The 16,856-nt window shown below is 43.4% G+C and overlaps 1 protein-coding gene across 1 annotated transcript in view; it reads left to right on the top strand.

Annotated features, from left to right (window-relative positions):
• LRRK2 (leucine-rich repeat kinase 2) overlaps positions 1-16,856 on the top strand; it is a 149,513-nt gene that overhangs the window by 29,632 nt on the left and 103,025 nt on the right. Inside the window, 4 exon segments of the mRNA XM_015422529.1 lie at positions 1,833-1,967; positions 8,535-8,666; positions 11,446-11,565; positions 16,481-16,614. Of these exon segments, the coding sequence (XP_015278015.1) occupies positions 1,833-1,967; positions 8,535-8,666; positions 11,446-11,565; positions 16,481-16,614 (521 nt within the window).

Here is a 16,856-nt window from a genome sequence, read left to right as displayed (position 1 = left end):
GGAGAGCTGGGAAGCGAAGCGGCGCGGTTCCCGGAGGTCTCGGCGTCGGGGCTCGGTGCGGTGCTCGCGTTGGCGTCCGGGTCTTTGTTCATGGGGTCGGGAATCCCATCCTCGTCGCCAGTGAAAAGTATGCAGACGGAGAGTGATTCAGCTAAGCATACCTTTATTTAGTTCAGGACAAAGACGAAGGGACCAGCTCGCAGGCTGGTTTATATATGTTCAGAAAACCCGCCACCAAGTACACCTAAACACACCCCCTACTCCCGATAGGCTATTTACAGTAACCGGGCGACCATTGGTCTCCCGGCTTGAGAAGCTGGCCTCTGATTGGGGCCGGCTAGGATCCTACGGACCCATTGTCTTTGGACATGAAGCTATTGAAGAGTTGTGCCTGGCCAGCCCGGGCAAGTCCGGGCATGTCAGGCTGAATACATTACAGAAACGATTACATGAATCACCTCATAGGACTCCCATGTTAAGCTTCGAGCCAGGCCAGGGCTCCTCTGAGCGAACTTCCTATTGGTCGCTTCGTAACAGCGACCAATCAGAACGATACCATTCCCTAGGAGGGAAAGACTCCCATTGGTCCTTAACTAAGCAATCTCATTGGTTGTTAATTGTAAATAGGCGTGGCTACATTAGCCCGGTTATGTTTAAAAGGAGCATAAGCTCCCACTGTTTTCTGTTCTGGTTTCTTACTGAGTTGAGTGCTTGTTCGTTACTTCCAATAAAGCTGAATCACTTGCTGAATCACTCTAAGAGTCCTTTGTTAGTGCGATCTAACAGTCAGGGATGTGGCCCAATATGCTAATGAGTTTCTGGTATTGTGTGTGGCCTATTATGTTAATGAGTTCCTGCTGGGCTTTTTCTACAAAAAAACCCTGAGCCACATGATGAAGATGTCTTTGCATATCTTAAAACATCTTCATCGTGTTACATGTTAATTTGCTGCTCAGCCTCTCTCTGTAAGTTTGAACTCTTACCTTCTATTCCAATGTATTTGATCAAGTGTGCCTTGCACACGAAAGCTCATACCTTGAATAAACCTTTGTAGGTCTTAAAGGTGCCACTGGACTCTAAATTTGTTCAACTGATTTCCAGACAGCAGATCAGATCCCCTGGAGATAATGGCTGCTTTGGAGTGTGGTGTCCATGGCATTATGCTTTACTGAGCTCTCTCCCCAGGTTCCACTCCCCAAATCCCCAGGAATTGCTCCATGGCTGTTCTTTTTCCAGCCTTTTCTCTCTAGAGCCTGAGTTGGTCCTCTCCTCCTCGTTTTGCTTGTTGAATTTTTCCATAGGTGGAGAAGCTCAGCCTTGGATGGCTGCAGTTCCCTCTAAAGGTGAGCAGTCAGTGTGCAGGGCTGAGCCAGGTGCGAAGACTCTCCCCAGGTAGACTAACAGAGTGCCAATGAGACCCATAAAAATACCTTGCACTGTCCCAGGTGCAGCTATTCATTTATGTTCTATGAATGAAAATTGATAAATATATTGGAGGCTGCTGGGAGACTTTTAGATTCCACCTTCTCCTGGAGGAGTTAGGACAGAGCCTCCCTGACTGTGTGGCTGCAATTCCACCAAAGTCTCTTGACAGCACAATAAATTTTGTCAATATTAATACTTTCTTCCATTTTATTTATTTATTTATTTATTTTATTTCATTTATATCCCACCCTCCCCGCGTGCGGGCTCAGGTCGGCTTACATGGTACAACAGTACGATACATTTGCAGGACACTTCGGGAATTTTTTTTAATGGAACATGACTAATCCCTGTGTGGAATGAAATAAATCTGTCTATACTACACTTAATGTTTTTATTTTTAAATACAGTTCCAGAGGAGCAGCTAATTGAATTTGTTGAGGACCGAGATCATATGATCATACTCAATGTGCTGAAAAAATTCCCAGAGAAAGAAAACATAGTACATCTTGCACTTTGTTCTCTACATTCACTGGCTGGACCATGTAAGTATTACAATTGTAGTATATAGAGTGATGAAAGGAAGGGGATTTTCCATCTGTTTGCACTGGGGCCTTGTGAATTGTGGCCTTTGTCCAAAGGCAAAAAAATCCCAATCAGGATGCTTTTGGGGGTTACGATGTCTGCACAGGGTCCCTGGAAATAATTTCCCAGCAAGGCAAATATTGAGATTTGAACTGCAGCATGATAGACAGAAATACAGTGGGCAACATTTTGTCTGGGGTGTCAATAAGTGTGTGTGTGGGGGGGGGATTGGTAGAAAGGAGGCAGCTCTAAGCACTGAGTAAGGAGTGAGTGAGGGAGATCATCCCATTTGAACAAGACAGCAGAAGAGCAAGCTCACGCTCCAAACCATAATATAAGAAGTGTGGTTTTGGTAGGGCTGCCACCTCTGGGCTGGGGAATACCTGGGGATTTGGGGGTGGAGCCTCAGGAGGACAGGGTTTGGAGAGGGGAAGGACCTCAGTGGGGTATAAGGCCTTTGAGTCCACCTTCCAAAGCAGCCATTTCTTCCAGGGGAACTGATCTCTGTCGTCTGGGGAGCAGTAGTAATAGCAGGAGGTTTCCAGGCCCCACCTGGAGGATGGCAACCCTAGCTTTTTGGGGGGGCTAATAACCTTGTAATCACATTATTGCTGTAGTTTTTATATTAATTACCTTTTGAAGCTACAATATATTGAGTTTAAGGCAATACATGCATAATTTATTTATTTGATTTATTTGATTTTTTATCCCGCCCTCCCGCCGAAGCGGCTCAGGGCGGCGTACAACAATAAAACAGTAAAACAGCTCGTCTAAAACAATCTATACAAAACATTAAAATCACAATTTACACTCAGTATAACCTACTCAGGATGGCGACTATAAAGTGCTACATACTCAATCCAAGTTGTCGAATGCTTGGCGGAATAACTCCGTCTTAACCGCTCTCCGGAACTGGTAAAGATCCCGGAGGGCACGGATCTCATGGGGGAGCTGGTTCCATAATGCAGGTGCTACCACGGAAAACGCCCTGGTTCTGGTAGATGTTAATTTGGCGTCCCTGGGGCCAGGGAGAACTAAGCGGTCTTGTGACTCAGATTCAGTGCTCTCGGGGGAACATACGGGGAAAGGCGGTCCTGCAGGTCCCGCAGCTTTATTGCAACTGACAGATATGTGGATTTGAATTTGTGCTAGCTAATATAAGGTAATCTCCACCTAGCTATATGGTCTTTGGCAAGTATCTCTTTCACTGTGAATCTCAGATCCATAGTTGTAAAATGGGATTTAAAGTTAGTTGCTTCACAGGGCCACTCTGAAGATGTGTATAATAAGAATTGTAAATTACTTTCCAAATGAATGGTGTTGAATAAGTAACTAGTGGTATTATAATATACATGCCTACTCAGAAATAAGTTCCATGATGTTCTGTAGTACTTCCAGGAAAATGTGCATAGGATTGCACCCTCAGTTGTTTAGAAGACAAAAGCTATGTCTTAGCCCACTGACATCAATGGGTATAATTAGGATTGCCAGCCCCCTGGCTGGCACTTTCCACCACTGCTCAAAGCAGCATCAGGAGAGAAAAAAATTAAAAGTCTGATGAGGTGGTGATACTTCCAGGAAAACTCCCTGAAGTGAGATCAGACCTCTCTAGGAATGACCAAAAACTGTGGTTTTACCACGGAGTTTCGGCCAATTCCTAGGCCCTGTTCATTCGAGCCCATTTGGGCCGGGAGCGGGACGGAACGGGGGCGGAGCAAATGGGCGCGATCCCACCTCAACATTTGGGGAGCGTGCCGTCTCCGTCCCTGATCCATCCCAAATGCCAATACTGCGCCGTAAAAAAGAACCACCTATCTAGGTGGTTGCATCCATTGGAGCGCCTCAAGCCGGGCTGTGGAATCGGCGGTGCGTCCTTGCGCCACCGCATCCCGGCCCCCGGGCGAACTGTGCATGCTTGAGCATGCGCAGTTCGGCAGCCTCCCCCTCCCATCGGACTTTTCCTCCCCGGCATCTGATCGTGCCGGGGAGCGATGCACCGCGGCTCAGGGGATCCGTGGGATCCTGCTGCGGCATCTCAAGTTTGGAGCGGCTCTGAGTAGCCGCGTTTCAGCCATCCCGTGTGGCAGGGGCCCTAGAGAGGTATGACATCACTTACAGGTTTTCCCAGAAGTGACACGTCATTGTCACCCAACAGTCCCCCCTCCCCAGGCTCCTACTCATTGCCAAGCTAGGTTTAAGTGTATCTGACACCATGCTACAGTGGATGATGCTGAAATATGTTACCTTAGTAAAACAGCAATAGCAAATAACCTTTTGCCTGTCCCCCTGATTTTTTTCTCGATTTTTTTCTAAACTAACCTTTTTTCATAATTTGTTTTGGGGAGGGGAGCAATAAACAAATCCTATGAAATATTTTTTTCTTTTACAATTCAATGATGCTCATACCTCACTCAAAAGGTATGTTATGAAAAATTTTGTCAGACAATTTACATCATTAAATAATGATAATTCATGTACATGCTAGATATATACAAACTACTTTCAAACACATATTTATTGTTTAAATGTGTATATTTGTGTCAGCAATTAATATGTCATGAGTATGAGTATAATACATTATTAAATATTTTCAATGATATAAAGTTTAACTTTATATTCAAGTATGTTGCTAATCTTATTGTAAAGGTTTGTGACAGTCTCTGTACCAATAATACACTTTCTTTGTTTACTACAACATTTGTTTTTTAATTTCAGTTTCTATGTTTCATACCTCTCAGATGGCAAAAATTAAAAGATATCCCTGCTAAAGTAGCATAGGGTGTAGCAGTCTCTCCTATCTACTAGGTATATATGCAGTAGTAGTAGTAAAATTTATTGTATAGCCATTGGCCATTGCAATTTAAAATTTAAATTTAAACAATATACAAATTAGACAACTTACAGCACTGGAATTTGAATTAGATTTAAAATATAATAAGCTCTAAAATCTGCACATTCAGTATTTAAATTAATTAAAATCTTAAATATAGATACCCATCTCCAGAAACATATACACATTGCTGTTTTACATTGCCATTTTACAGTTCAATTTAATTTCATTTTCCTATGTTCTTGGCCCTGATTTTACTAGCTGCTAAGGCAAAAAGTGCTATCCTATAGGAAATTGTAGGGTCTGCGTCTGACAGCAGAAATATTAATTTATCGGTGTCAGAAAATTTTTGCAATTGATCTGTTATTGCAGTCAAGAAGTTACATCTCGGTTCACAGTACAATGGGCAGACCATGACAGGTATATATGCAGTTTTCAAAAACTAAGGCATTTATACTTTTAAATTTCTTAAATGTGCCAAGTACAATATTTTATATCAACTAAGTTTTAAATGATGACTTTTATCTTATTAAAGCAGTAAAGCAAGTGTATTTGATAGAAAAGTGAATATTGTCTATATCAAGTGTGGCCAAACTTGCTTAACACAAGAACCACATAGGATAAACATCAGATATCTGAGAGCCACAAGACGTGAACAAATATTACACACATGTTTTTATTGGAAAATATGCACAATTGTTTTTATTAAGATTAAATGATACTGCCAAAAATAAAACAAAAGGAGTAAAAACAGATATTGAGGATTATATTTATTTGTCCAATGGCATTTCTTTGTTTGCTAATGAAATTTATTTGTCTAAGAGAGAGAAAGAGAGAGAGGTGGAAAGAAAGAATGAAAGAGGTGGAAAGAAAGAGAGAAACAATTAAAGCAAATGAGATGAGGGAGGGGGGAAGGAAGGGGGAGAGAGGAAGGAAGAGAGGAAAAGAGAAAGAAAGGGGGAATAAAGCAAATAGATGGGGGAGGGGAAAAGAGAGTGAGAAAGAGAGAGAAACAAAGAAAGCAAATAAATGGAGGGAGAGGAAGGAAGGGAGAAAGAGAAATATGGAAAGAAGGAAAGAGGTGTAAAGAAAGGGGAGAGAAAGAAAACAAATAGATGGGGAGGGAGGGAAGGAAGGGAGAGAGAACGAATGGTGAAAAGAAACAAAGAGGTGGAAAGAAAGCAAATAGATGGGGAAGGCAGGAAGGAAGGGGGAAAGAGAGAGACGGAAAGAAAGCAAATAAATGGGGAGGGAGCAAGGGAGAGGTGGAAAGAAAGCAACTTCAAATGTGTTTTCCAACCCCCCCCCGCCACACCCCCACACCAACTGGCTTGGCTTGGGGAAGGGATTTAAAGAGACAAATTCCCTTCTCCAAGCCAGTGGGCAGGGCTGCAGGGTGGGGGCTTGGAAAATGCCTTTAACTTTAAATGCATTCTCCAAGCCCCCTCTCCCACTGCTGCACTGGCTTGGCTTGGAGAAGGGATTTAAGGAGACAAATGCCTTCTCTGAGCCAAGCCAGCTGGTGTGGCGGGGTTTGGATAACACATTTAACTTTAGATGGGGAGAGAGAGAGAGAACGCAAATGGATGGGGGAGGAGAGAGGAAGAAGTGGGAAGAAAGCAACTTTAAATGCATCCTTCAAGCCCCCCTGCCCCACCGCCCGCCAGCTGGTTTGGCTTGGCTTGGAGAAGGGATTTAAAGAGACAAATACCTTCTCCAAGCCCACTGGCTTTCTTCCTCTGCTCCCCCCACCTCAAGCCTACCCAGGGAAGGGAACACTGGCTGTGAAAGGGAAGACAGATTGGGGAGGCATGCCTCCCCTTTGCTTTCCCAGCCACCCTGCAGGGAGCCGCACAATATGTGTGAAAGAGCCACATGCGGCTCCTGAGCCACAGTTTGGCCACTCCTGCAATAGAGCAAGAGGAGTGAGTTTCCTTTTGCTGAGTTTCCCTACTCTGCCAGTCTCTAGCATCAAGGCATGCTGGTGCAGTGTACCTTCGGTGGGGTTGCAGTCCCTTGGGGCAAATGCTGGGATGGAGGTGTCAACTCTGGACTTAAAGGTAAACACAATTTATTAACTCAAGGTAACACTAGGAGTGTTTTTAGGTGGGTGTGAGCCATACAAATGATACTTGCTGGCACAGTGCCCTGCCCTTCCTACAGCTGGTGTAACTATAGACGAAGTGGAAAATATTTGCAAAATAAAGGTTTCTCTGAGCACTGTTTTACTATTGTAAGAATCTGGAACATTTCAGTGCAGTCATGAGATACTGCGAAGTCTCTATACTGAATGCAACTTAGTGTGAACTGTTGTGCTGGCTTTCTTCCCATCACATGGAGATTTTTTGGTTAGTCATGTTAAGGTAAAGTTCTTGTGAGTTGTATGAAGGATCCACCATTGGTTTGGCAAGCTCAAAAACTGGGTTTTGCTGATTGCATAGTTGCAGAGCACAAACTGTAGTCCGTTTCTTGATGAAATAAACAGTTGTGAGATCTTTTAAAAACCTTGTTCTCGTTTTGTGGTAGTAAAAAGACTGTAAGAACCCGTTTTCAATTTTGTTGTGTTTTATCAAATTGAACGTTTTCCATGGTGTTGGATTACTGTCATACCAAGGAAATCATGAAAAAGTGATAATGAATATCAAGTACTCACAATGAGTCTTCAGCAGCCTGTGAAAAGTCAAACACTGGTTCAGCTCTGAGTCACCCATGGCTTAGACCAATTCCACAAAAGCAGTTGTTGCACCCTCTGTCTTCCCCCCACTTGTACTGCTCAATTTCCCACTATTTGCTGCAAGGCCGCATTTTGACCCGCAACTCCCGCCAATTCCCCCCCACATCTTCTTGATTCTAAAAAATAAGGATCAAGAAGATGTGGGAGAAATCGGAGGGAGATTGCAAGTCAAAGGTTGTGTTCAGACTGGCAGTTTGGCCCGATATAGGCACATTTTACAAACGAATTAAATGGGCACGATCACACAGCCACATCTGTCAGGCATTTCCCAGGCGTATTCACTCCATCAGAGGGTGACTCGGAACTGGGTTTAAAAGCCACCACTTCCGAAGTGGTGTTTTTGTTCCCCCGCGCATTCATTGCGCATGGCCGGATGTCTGAACACGGGGGAGTGCACGCAGAATAGATTTGGCAGTGTGAACCTGCAGATCCATTCTGCTGCTACGGAGGCAGTTTTTAAAAATTGCCTGTGTGCACATGCGCACGCATGCGCACTACACACACACATGGTTTTTGGAATTTTTTTGCAGTTCGCTTCATGGCTGAGGCACCACAATAATGTGGATCCTTTACCATGGAATGTCTCCATGGGTAACCCACAGCAGGGTGTGCTGTGTGGCTGATATATCCCACTACACTTTAACCTGGTTCAATTAGAGGCAGCACCATATCACGTCAAGCCGCCAGTGTGATCACAGTCAAAATGTGGCCTTGCAGCAAATAGTGGGAAATTGAGCAGTACAAGCAGGGGAAACGGGAGACCGAGAGCGCAACAACTGCTTTTGCAGAATCGGTCTTAGTGTGTTTCTTTATTAAAGGATTTCCCCCTTGTTTTTTTTTTTTTTTTTTAAAAAACCCTTTTGTGTTTGCCAAAGTACCAACCAGATTAAAGAAAATCTGACAGTTGTGTAAGCAAAAATAGCTTGAACTTTTATTCAAGTATGTTTGTTCTTTGTGTTCTAGCCAGCAATGTGGAAGTTCTTATGTCTGGAAATGTGAGGTGTTACAATGTCATAGTGGAGATGATGAAGGTCTTTCGCCACAGTGAACCAGTTCAGGAAGTGAGCTGCTGCTTGTTGCACAAACTTACACTGGGTGAGTTGTAAAATAAGATGTAGGGGAATTCAGAGATCCAGGCCTCTGCCTGGAGCCCCCAAACCCCTGAGGGTTCTTTTCAGTGAGTGCTTGGAGACAGGCTAGGGAACCAGAGAGACAGAGAGACCAGTTGCTCTGAACTAAAAATGTTTATTAACTTTTTAAACCATACACAAGTAACATTCATAGCATATATAGAGTATTCCAAAACCTGATATAGTGTACACTTTATTAAAAAGCAAGAATGTTCCTGCACTGCCAGACCAAGACCCCAGAGATACAGGTGGGGTGTTGGCCAGACAGCCCCAAACAAATCTTGAAGCAACATAGTTATGCTCTTTGCAAGCTATAGGCACCAATGGAGATGTCAGTCAACAAATGTACCAGAAGTGACAAACATCAAACGATCTTATGTTGATAATATGAACTTTTGCCAGTATGAACTTTTGCCTGACAGTTTATGATCTGTCAGATCAGAGTTTATAAGTTTATGATCTGTCAGATCAGAGAGGCAGTACAAGGGTAGGGATACAGGGTGCCTTTCTCTCATATCTATATGTTTTGGAGTCTGCCTGGCACCAGTATCTCTAAAAATCTAAGCAATGCTTGTAGGAAAAAGGCCAACTCAAGATAACATCTAGTAGACAGCCTGTGCACTTAGTGAAAGGAATATAGCTGCTTCTAGCTTGCAAAGCATTATGGGACACCACTGAAACAAGCAGAGATGTGTAAGCCAATTCTGTACAGGCACAGAAAAAGGCCCAGACAGAAATGGTCCAGTCTTGACTAAAATTCTGCCACACAAGAATATAATATTCTTTGCTTAACTCTGGTGAGGCTGCCACGATAAGCAGGTGTTGCACCCCTGAGCAGCAGGGAGTTATGTGCGCTGAACAGAGTCAGTTGCTTATGCTGCTGGATGGGTCCCTTCAAGTCTGAATCCTGGAACAATTTGGGGAGCGGCTTCCTTCTAATGCATCATTTATTTTATCATGAGTTGTGGCTGTGCAAAGTATAGCAATGAAACCCCAGTGCACAGACCTGAGTGGCTCTTAGTATCCTGCTTACACAAATGACTAATTAGACAATCTTGATGAGCATATCCTCTGTTAAGTCGCTCACTTAACAAAGCAGTCGGAGAGTGATTCAGCAAGAACACAACTTTATTCTTCAACTCGAACACAACTCGAACACGGATCAACATCTGATAGCCAGAACAGCCTTCACATTGCAGCTGTCCTGCTTTTAAACATTCCCTGCTAATATAGCCACACCCACTGTACAAATATCAACCTATGAGGTTGCAGGGATAAGGTCCAATCATATTAGTTCCCGCTCAGGGAGCTTGCTTAGGGAGCTTGCTTGAAGTGATTGGCTTGTTACTTCCTGGGCTAGCAATACTATTGGCTGGTTTTGGATCCCAGGACAAAGCTTAACATTACAGTTCAGTTAGATGTTTCACAACATGTCATGCATTCAAGGCAGCTTTGAATACACTACATCCTCACTCAGCAGTAACAAACTTAATGGAATGGAGGAAATCCACTGAACTGGAGAAGAGGTCTAGGGAGACCCAAGTTATATTGTATGTTTGCTTAACTGTGGTACTTCATAAAGGAAACAGTTCTTAGCACATGATTACTACATCTTTGGCATCTTTTAAATTTCTTTTACAAGTATAAATTGGGTTTTAAAACTGACTTTTTGGAAATCTTTAATCCAAAAGTCACCAAAATTGTAAAAAAAATTGAAGTTGTAAATTTGCTGAGAACTCAGAAGGTGTTGGGCAGAGCTTCTGTGCACTTACCCTTACCTAAAGTGCCAAGGTTTTTCCACTGCTGTCCCTCTGAATCACTCCCCTGCCCCCGCAATTCCTTCAAAATGCAAGTTGATTTATTTATTTTATTTATTTATTTTATTTCATTTATACCCCACCCTCCCCGCACGCGGGCTCAGGGCGGCTTACAAGACACAAATGTAATACAATACCACGAGTTAAAACAGTTAAGGCACACAGTGCAATAAAATACAGGTTAAAACAGTTTAAGCAAAAGTGGACAACTCACAGGATCATCGCGACTAACATACTCCCTATTGCACATCACATTGGGATCAACGAGGGGGATGCCGTGGGCCACGACGTTCAGGTGGCCAGTCAGCCCAACCCGGCGGAGCTGCTCTGCAGTCACACGTTGGTGGTAGTGGCGGTGGCAGCTCCTACTCAAAGGTCTGGCGGAAGAGCTCCGTCTTACAGGCCCTGTGGAACTGTAAAAGGTCCCGCAGGGCCCTGATCTCCTCCGGGAGCTCATTCCACCAGGTAGGAGCCGCCACCGAAAAGGACCTGGCCCTTGTGGCAACAAGCCTGGCCTCCTTAGGGCCCGGGGTCACTAGACGGTGTTGTGACCCCAACCGAAGTGCTCTTTGGGACCTGTATGGGGAAAGGTAGTCCTTCAGGTATGCCGGACCCTGGCCATGTAGGGCTTTAAAGGTAAGCACCAGCACTTTGAAGCAAATCCGGAACGCTATAGGCAGCCAGTGCAGCGCTTTCAGCACAGGTTGGATGTGATCCCATCTAGAGACACCCGCTACCAACCTGGCCGCTGCATTCAGCACCAGCTGCAGCTTCCAAATTTGCGACAAAGGCAGCCCCATGTAGAAAGCGTTGCAGTAGTCTAACCTTGAGGTGAGTGGGAGTGGAATTGCTGTATAAAGCTGGGTTTCCTTGGGATAGAGTTCTTTATTTTCATGCTACAGCTATTGAATTTTCTCCACTCTTCAGGAAACTTTTACAATATCCTTGTGTTGAATGATGTACATGAAGTCATTGTACAGGCTGTTGAAAAGTACCCTGCAAATGCAAAACTACAGGCTGCAGGCCTTAGCTGCTTGGCTCTTCTCAGTAAGTACCTATAAAATATAAATGAAGGAGGTTTCTCAACTCTGTATGCTATTTGCTGCTATAATGCAGTCATGTATATTGAAATAGAAAACTAATATCTATTAAGGCATAACTACGTTCTGCTCAGTGTCTGTCAATTAATCCAGCCAAAACCAGTAGCTGGACAGCCTCCAAATCAACTGCTATGTCCACCCGTCCCTTATATCTTGCACTCAAAGCCTTTATATTCCTCCTGCATTACATTCATTGCCATTTTTAGAGCTGGTGTTGTGGGTTGCCGTGAGGATGCTGGTGAAAATGGCCTCATGGGTGAATCATCCTTGCCTGGTACCTGGCCATGATTGATGCAGAACCCTGTTGAAGTTTCCATGTTCTAAGCTGAGCAAGACTTTCAACAAGGAGATTTTGGTCCATGTAGTGAATACTACTATGTATTATGGCTGGAGCAGGCATGTTTAGTTAGGGAGAGGATTTTTTAAAAAAAACAGCATGCCCCGTAATGAGTGTTTCCGCTCCTTCTCCCCCATACTCCTACCAGCCTCATTATTTTTATGCCAGCCTCCCTTGTCCTCTTACCCAATCCCATCACACACAAACACATGAAGCTGCTTTGTACTGAATCAGACCACTGGTCCATCAAGGTCAGTATTAGACTGGCAGCAGCTTTCCAGGGTCTCAGGTCTTTCACATCACCTACTACCTGATCCTTTTAATTGGAAAGGCTGGAAATTGAACCTGGGACCTTGTGCATACCAAACCAGTGCTCTGCTGCTGAGCCACAGCCCTTCCCCAAAGCTGCTGATCTGCTTACTTCCCTCCTCCTAAGTTTCCCTTATCCCTCATACCTGCCTGCCCTAGCCCTTTACTTTTAGTGCCCCTCTCCAACTGCTACAGGTGCCTCAAGCCACCATCAAATGCCTCTGGAGGTCCTATCTAATTCCCATCTACTTTCTGTTGGCTTCCATTGCTGCTTGAATGCCTGGGGCTGCCATGGCTCTAAGCGTCCGTTCCCCCCCTTATATGAAGGACAGCATGGCTGGGACTGATGTGGCTCCTGGCCTCCCTGACACACATGAAGGGTGATGTGGCCAGGACTGCCACAGCTTCCAGCCTCCCCCTCCACAAAGGACAATACAGCCAGGACTGCCGTGCACTGTTCCCTCTAAGCTGAGTTAGTGTGAGCTAGCTCACGGTTTTTTAGCCTCCAGCTCACAGATTTTTGTCTTTGCTCAGGAAGGAGGGCTCCAGAGCAAACTAATTTATGCAGTAGCCAAATCACTTGCCAGGAGCTCACAAAGTAGAATTTTTGCTCACAAGGCCCCACAGCTTAGAGGGAACATTGCTGCCGTGGATCCTGGCCTCCCCCACACACACACACATGAAGGGCAACACCGCTGGGACCACCATGGCTCCCAGCCTCCCCCTCACTTCTTAAAGGGGAGATAGGTACATTGTCTGCTCATGTGCAGATAATGTTTTTGTTTTCAGCAGAGATATAAACCCCCAATGTATTTTTTGTAAGTTTTCAGATTTTTCTATAACCCAGGGTGGTCCCCCAAGCTTGCAGAACTATATGCTTTTTTCCTGTGCAGCCCCAGTCTGCAGATTTTGATATCCGTTGATGAGGGCCACACTTGGGGAATAGATATATAGTTTCAGTCTGAACCGCAGGTACATAATCTATCAGAAAATGGTATGCCTTGGTATTTTCCCGTTAAAACAGCAGACAGCAATGCATTCAACTGTGCTAACATAAATGACCTACTATACCTTAGTAATTGTCAGCAGAAGATAATATCTTGGCATTTTAATTGGCAGGGCAATACCAATAGTAAAAGTAGAACACATTTTCCGGGCTGTAGAGGTCCTGCTTCTGTTATCTAGATCCTTCAGTTGGTATTTTAGCAAATTGGCATGAACTAGCATTTCATTTGTTATATTTAGGCCTAACAGCTTATTCTCCACCATCCTATCCCAATTAGATCCATAAGGTTCACTTCTAATTAGACTCAAAAGAACTTTTTCACTATTATGTTTTAAATTTTTTATTTTTAAATTAAATGCTCCCTGGCACTCTTTAGCCTCCAAAGATATTTCTCCTAGTTCTGCATGCAAAAGTATCTTTACACATTTTGGGGCTCCCAGAATGCAGTGTACAAAGCTTAACAAAGAGCAGCCAGTATTTTCTGTTATTTTATTAATCCAAATACCTGCTGCATACAATAAATGTCCAGAAGCCTTGGCATTGAAGGCATAAATTGCAGCTGGGACATATTGTCCTCCCGCAGTATTAAAAAATCTTGTGATGGCTCTAGCTAAATGAGTGGCAGCTCTCATTGCCGAACTCAGATGGGTCTTCAGGAAAAATTAGCTTGAAACATTACTCCCAGATATCTAAACTACTCAACTTGATCAATATTATGATGAGCAATTGACCATTTGTACTTTCTGTTACCTTGTTCCTTACTCTAAAGGAGAACTTCAGATTAATTAATAATCAGGCCTTCTTTTTGAGCAATAATCTGAAAAGGAATGTAAGAGTCTATGCATTCCCATTATCTATCTTGCAAGAAATACTGTATCATCAGCATATAATAGTACTGGCAACTTAAGAGAGGCTAAATATGGTGAATGGAAATCATTACAGGACAGGAAGGAGCACAGATTGTTAATATAAATATTTAATAACAGTAGCCAAATATGCAACCTTGCTTCACACCCTTAATCAGTATAATTCGACTTGACAATTCACCTGAGGGGCCACACCTCACTTGAGCAGAAGGAGAATCATAGAGTTATTGAAACATTCTGCTTTCTGTCCATAGAAATGTCCCCCAACTTCTCCCAGAGCCTTTTTCTAGGTATTAAGTCAAAATCAGCCTTGAGGTCCAGCATTCCATCATTAAAGTTAGTATATTTGTCTAATAAGAACTGGAGGGTGAAACAATTATCAACAGCACTAGCGCCCTTTCGGGATCTGGCCTGTTCTCGACCCAGAATTGCCTCTTCTTCCAACCAGGCTGATAACTTGCTATAAAGAATGGAAGCATATAGCTTTCCCACTATGGATAACAAACTAATAGGATGGTAATTATGTGGATCCAAAAGGTCACCTTTTTATAGATTGGCACAATTATTACATGGCGCCATATCGTAGACTTTATCCCAGTCTCACTGATCTCGGTAAAAATAGGTGCCAGAATTTCTGCCCACCAATCAGTGCTTGAGTGAAAAAGTTCCAGAGGGATCAAGTTAGGACCTGGTGCCTTACCAATTCCCATCTGATTTATTAGACCCTTGATCTCTGTTTTAATTATTGGAGGGCATTCATCCATCTCAAAAGGGTAGACTCAAGCATCAGCAGTATCCATCTTGGGTGCAGCAAATTAAGCTGTAAAATGCTCTTCCTAGCAGTTAGCAGGGATATAGTCTTACATACCAGAATCTTGCTTGATGCAGTGGTTAGAGACTAAGATCTGGGAGAGCCAGGTGTGAATCCCACTGTGCCATAGAAAGTTGCTGGGTGATTTTGGGCCAGTTGTTCTCCCTCGCCCTAACCCTATCTCACAAGAATGCTGATATCATGAAACGGAGGAGAGTAGAACAATGCTTAGAAAAAGTGTCCACTCACTCATTATAAATGCACAGTATCGCCAAGGTATACAATTTCTGCTGAGAACAAACTCCTCTTGATTTCTGAAGCTGCATTACTTTCTTTCTGGAAAGGCAGTTGAAGGCTTTAATGATTTCAGTTTGCCACTCTCGTGAGTAGGCTATAGGAGGGGGGGGGGCGGGGGGGGGGGGGGAGGAGAGAGGGGGAGTTAACCTAATTTTCCTGAGAGCCTTATCCTTGGGGCACACAATCCATGCTATTATTTAAAAAATGCTCTGGTTATCAAGACGACTAGTTACTTTTTATTAGATAACTCCAGTATATCCCCTCTGTTTGAGAGGCTATAAATAATTACGTTGGTTTAAGGATGAGGCAATTGCTTGCAAAGAAACCTATGACTGCTAACACAGTTTTAGACTTCATAATCTTAACATTGCTATGGGCTTTAAAGCATTTTTACATTTTTACAAGCTATTGGAAATAAAGATAACTGCAAACCAAAGGAATAAATGAGTTTAAGTAAGATTTTTAATTATTTGGATGGTAAATCATATGTCCATTGTGACATATAGAGAAGCTTAATTTTGCAAAAATGTTCTGATATCAATGGCTGAGTTTCATTTTTATGACAACAGTTCACAGTTTTCAGACCTTGAGTCAAATGTATTTTGTTCAACTCTGTCAAATGCTTCCTCATTATACATGTCAGGTTTTCTTTTCCTTATGGAAAGTACTCAGAAATGAAAGTAAATGTTTTGCAAATAGTGTTCGATCAGTATCATGTTTCATGATAGGGTTGCCAGTAGGGTTGCCAACCTCCAGTTGGGGCCTGGGAATCTCCCACTTTTACAACTGATCTCCAGCTGACAGAGATCAGCTCCCCAGGAGAAAATGGTTGCTTTGAAGGGTGGACTCTGTGGCATTGTACCATGCTGAGGCCCCTCCCTCCCCAACCCCTGCCCTCTCCCGGATCCAGCTCCAAAGTCTCCAGGTATTTTCCAAACCAGACCTGGCAACCCTAGTTGCCAGCCTTTAGGTGGCACCTGGAGATCTCCCACTATTACAGTTGATCTTCAGATGATCAATGTCAGTTGCCCTGGAGAAAACAGCTGCTTTGGAGGGTGGACTCAATGTCGTTATACCCTGCCCTTCTCAGGTTTCTCCCCCCAAATCTCCAGGTATTTCCCAACTCAGAGCTGGCAACCCTATTTCATCACCTTTATAAATCTGTTCTAGAATTTCAAAATAAGTGCATATGTTTCCCCCCCTTAAACTACAAATAAATACAATTTCCCTCCCAAGCGGAAACAATATTTTTAAACAGAGATTTGGAAGAAGAAAAAGAGGAGGAAGAAAAGGAGGAGGGGGAGCAATTATATTGGCTGGAAGCCTGTTATAAAGCCTTAAGGTGTCACCGAAAAAATGTTGATGTACAGGTAAGAAAAATATAGATGTATAGAAGGAAGTGTTTGGTATATGGCTAGGTCTTGAGTAACTGGGGAAGCCAGTGGTCACACTGGCTAAAATAGTTCTCTTGAGCGTTTATTTACTGCAGAATGTTCATATTGCACTTTAGTTTTTGCAGATTTCGCTTTACAGTTTTCAGTGTCTTGCTTTCTAAGATGTCTGCTGTCACTGTTAAAACTCATTTTACAGATGGGGAAATGAACCTGAGAGA

This window comes from Gekko japonicus, unplaced genomic scaffold, assembly GCF_001447785.1.
Source record: "Gekko japonicus isolate JY-2015 unplaced genomic scaffold, Gekko_japonicus_V1.1 scaffold1338, whole genome shotgun sequence".
NCBI classification, from domain to species: Eukaryota; Metazoa; Chordata; class Lepidosauria; order Squamata; family Gekkonidae; genus Gekko; species Gekko japonicus.
The sequence above is the reverse complement of the archived record's forward strand: the minus strand, read 5'-3'. Positions and strand labels throughout refer to the sequence as shown.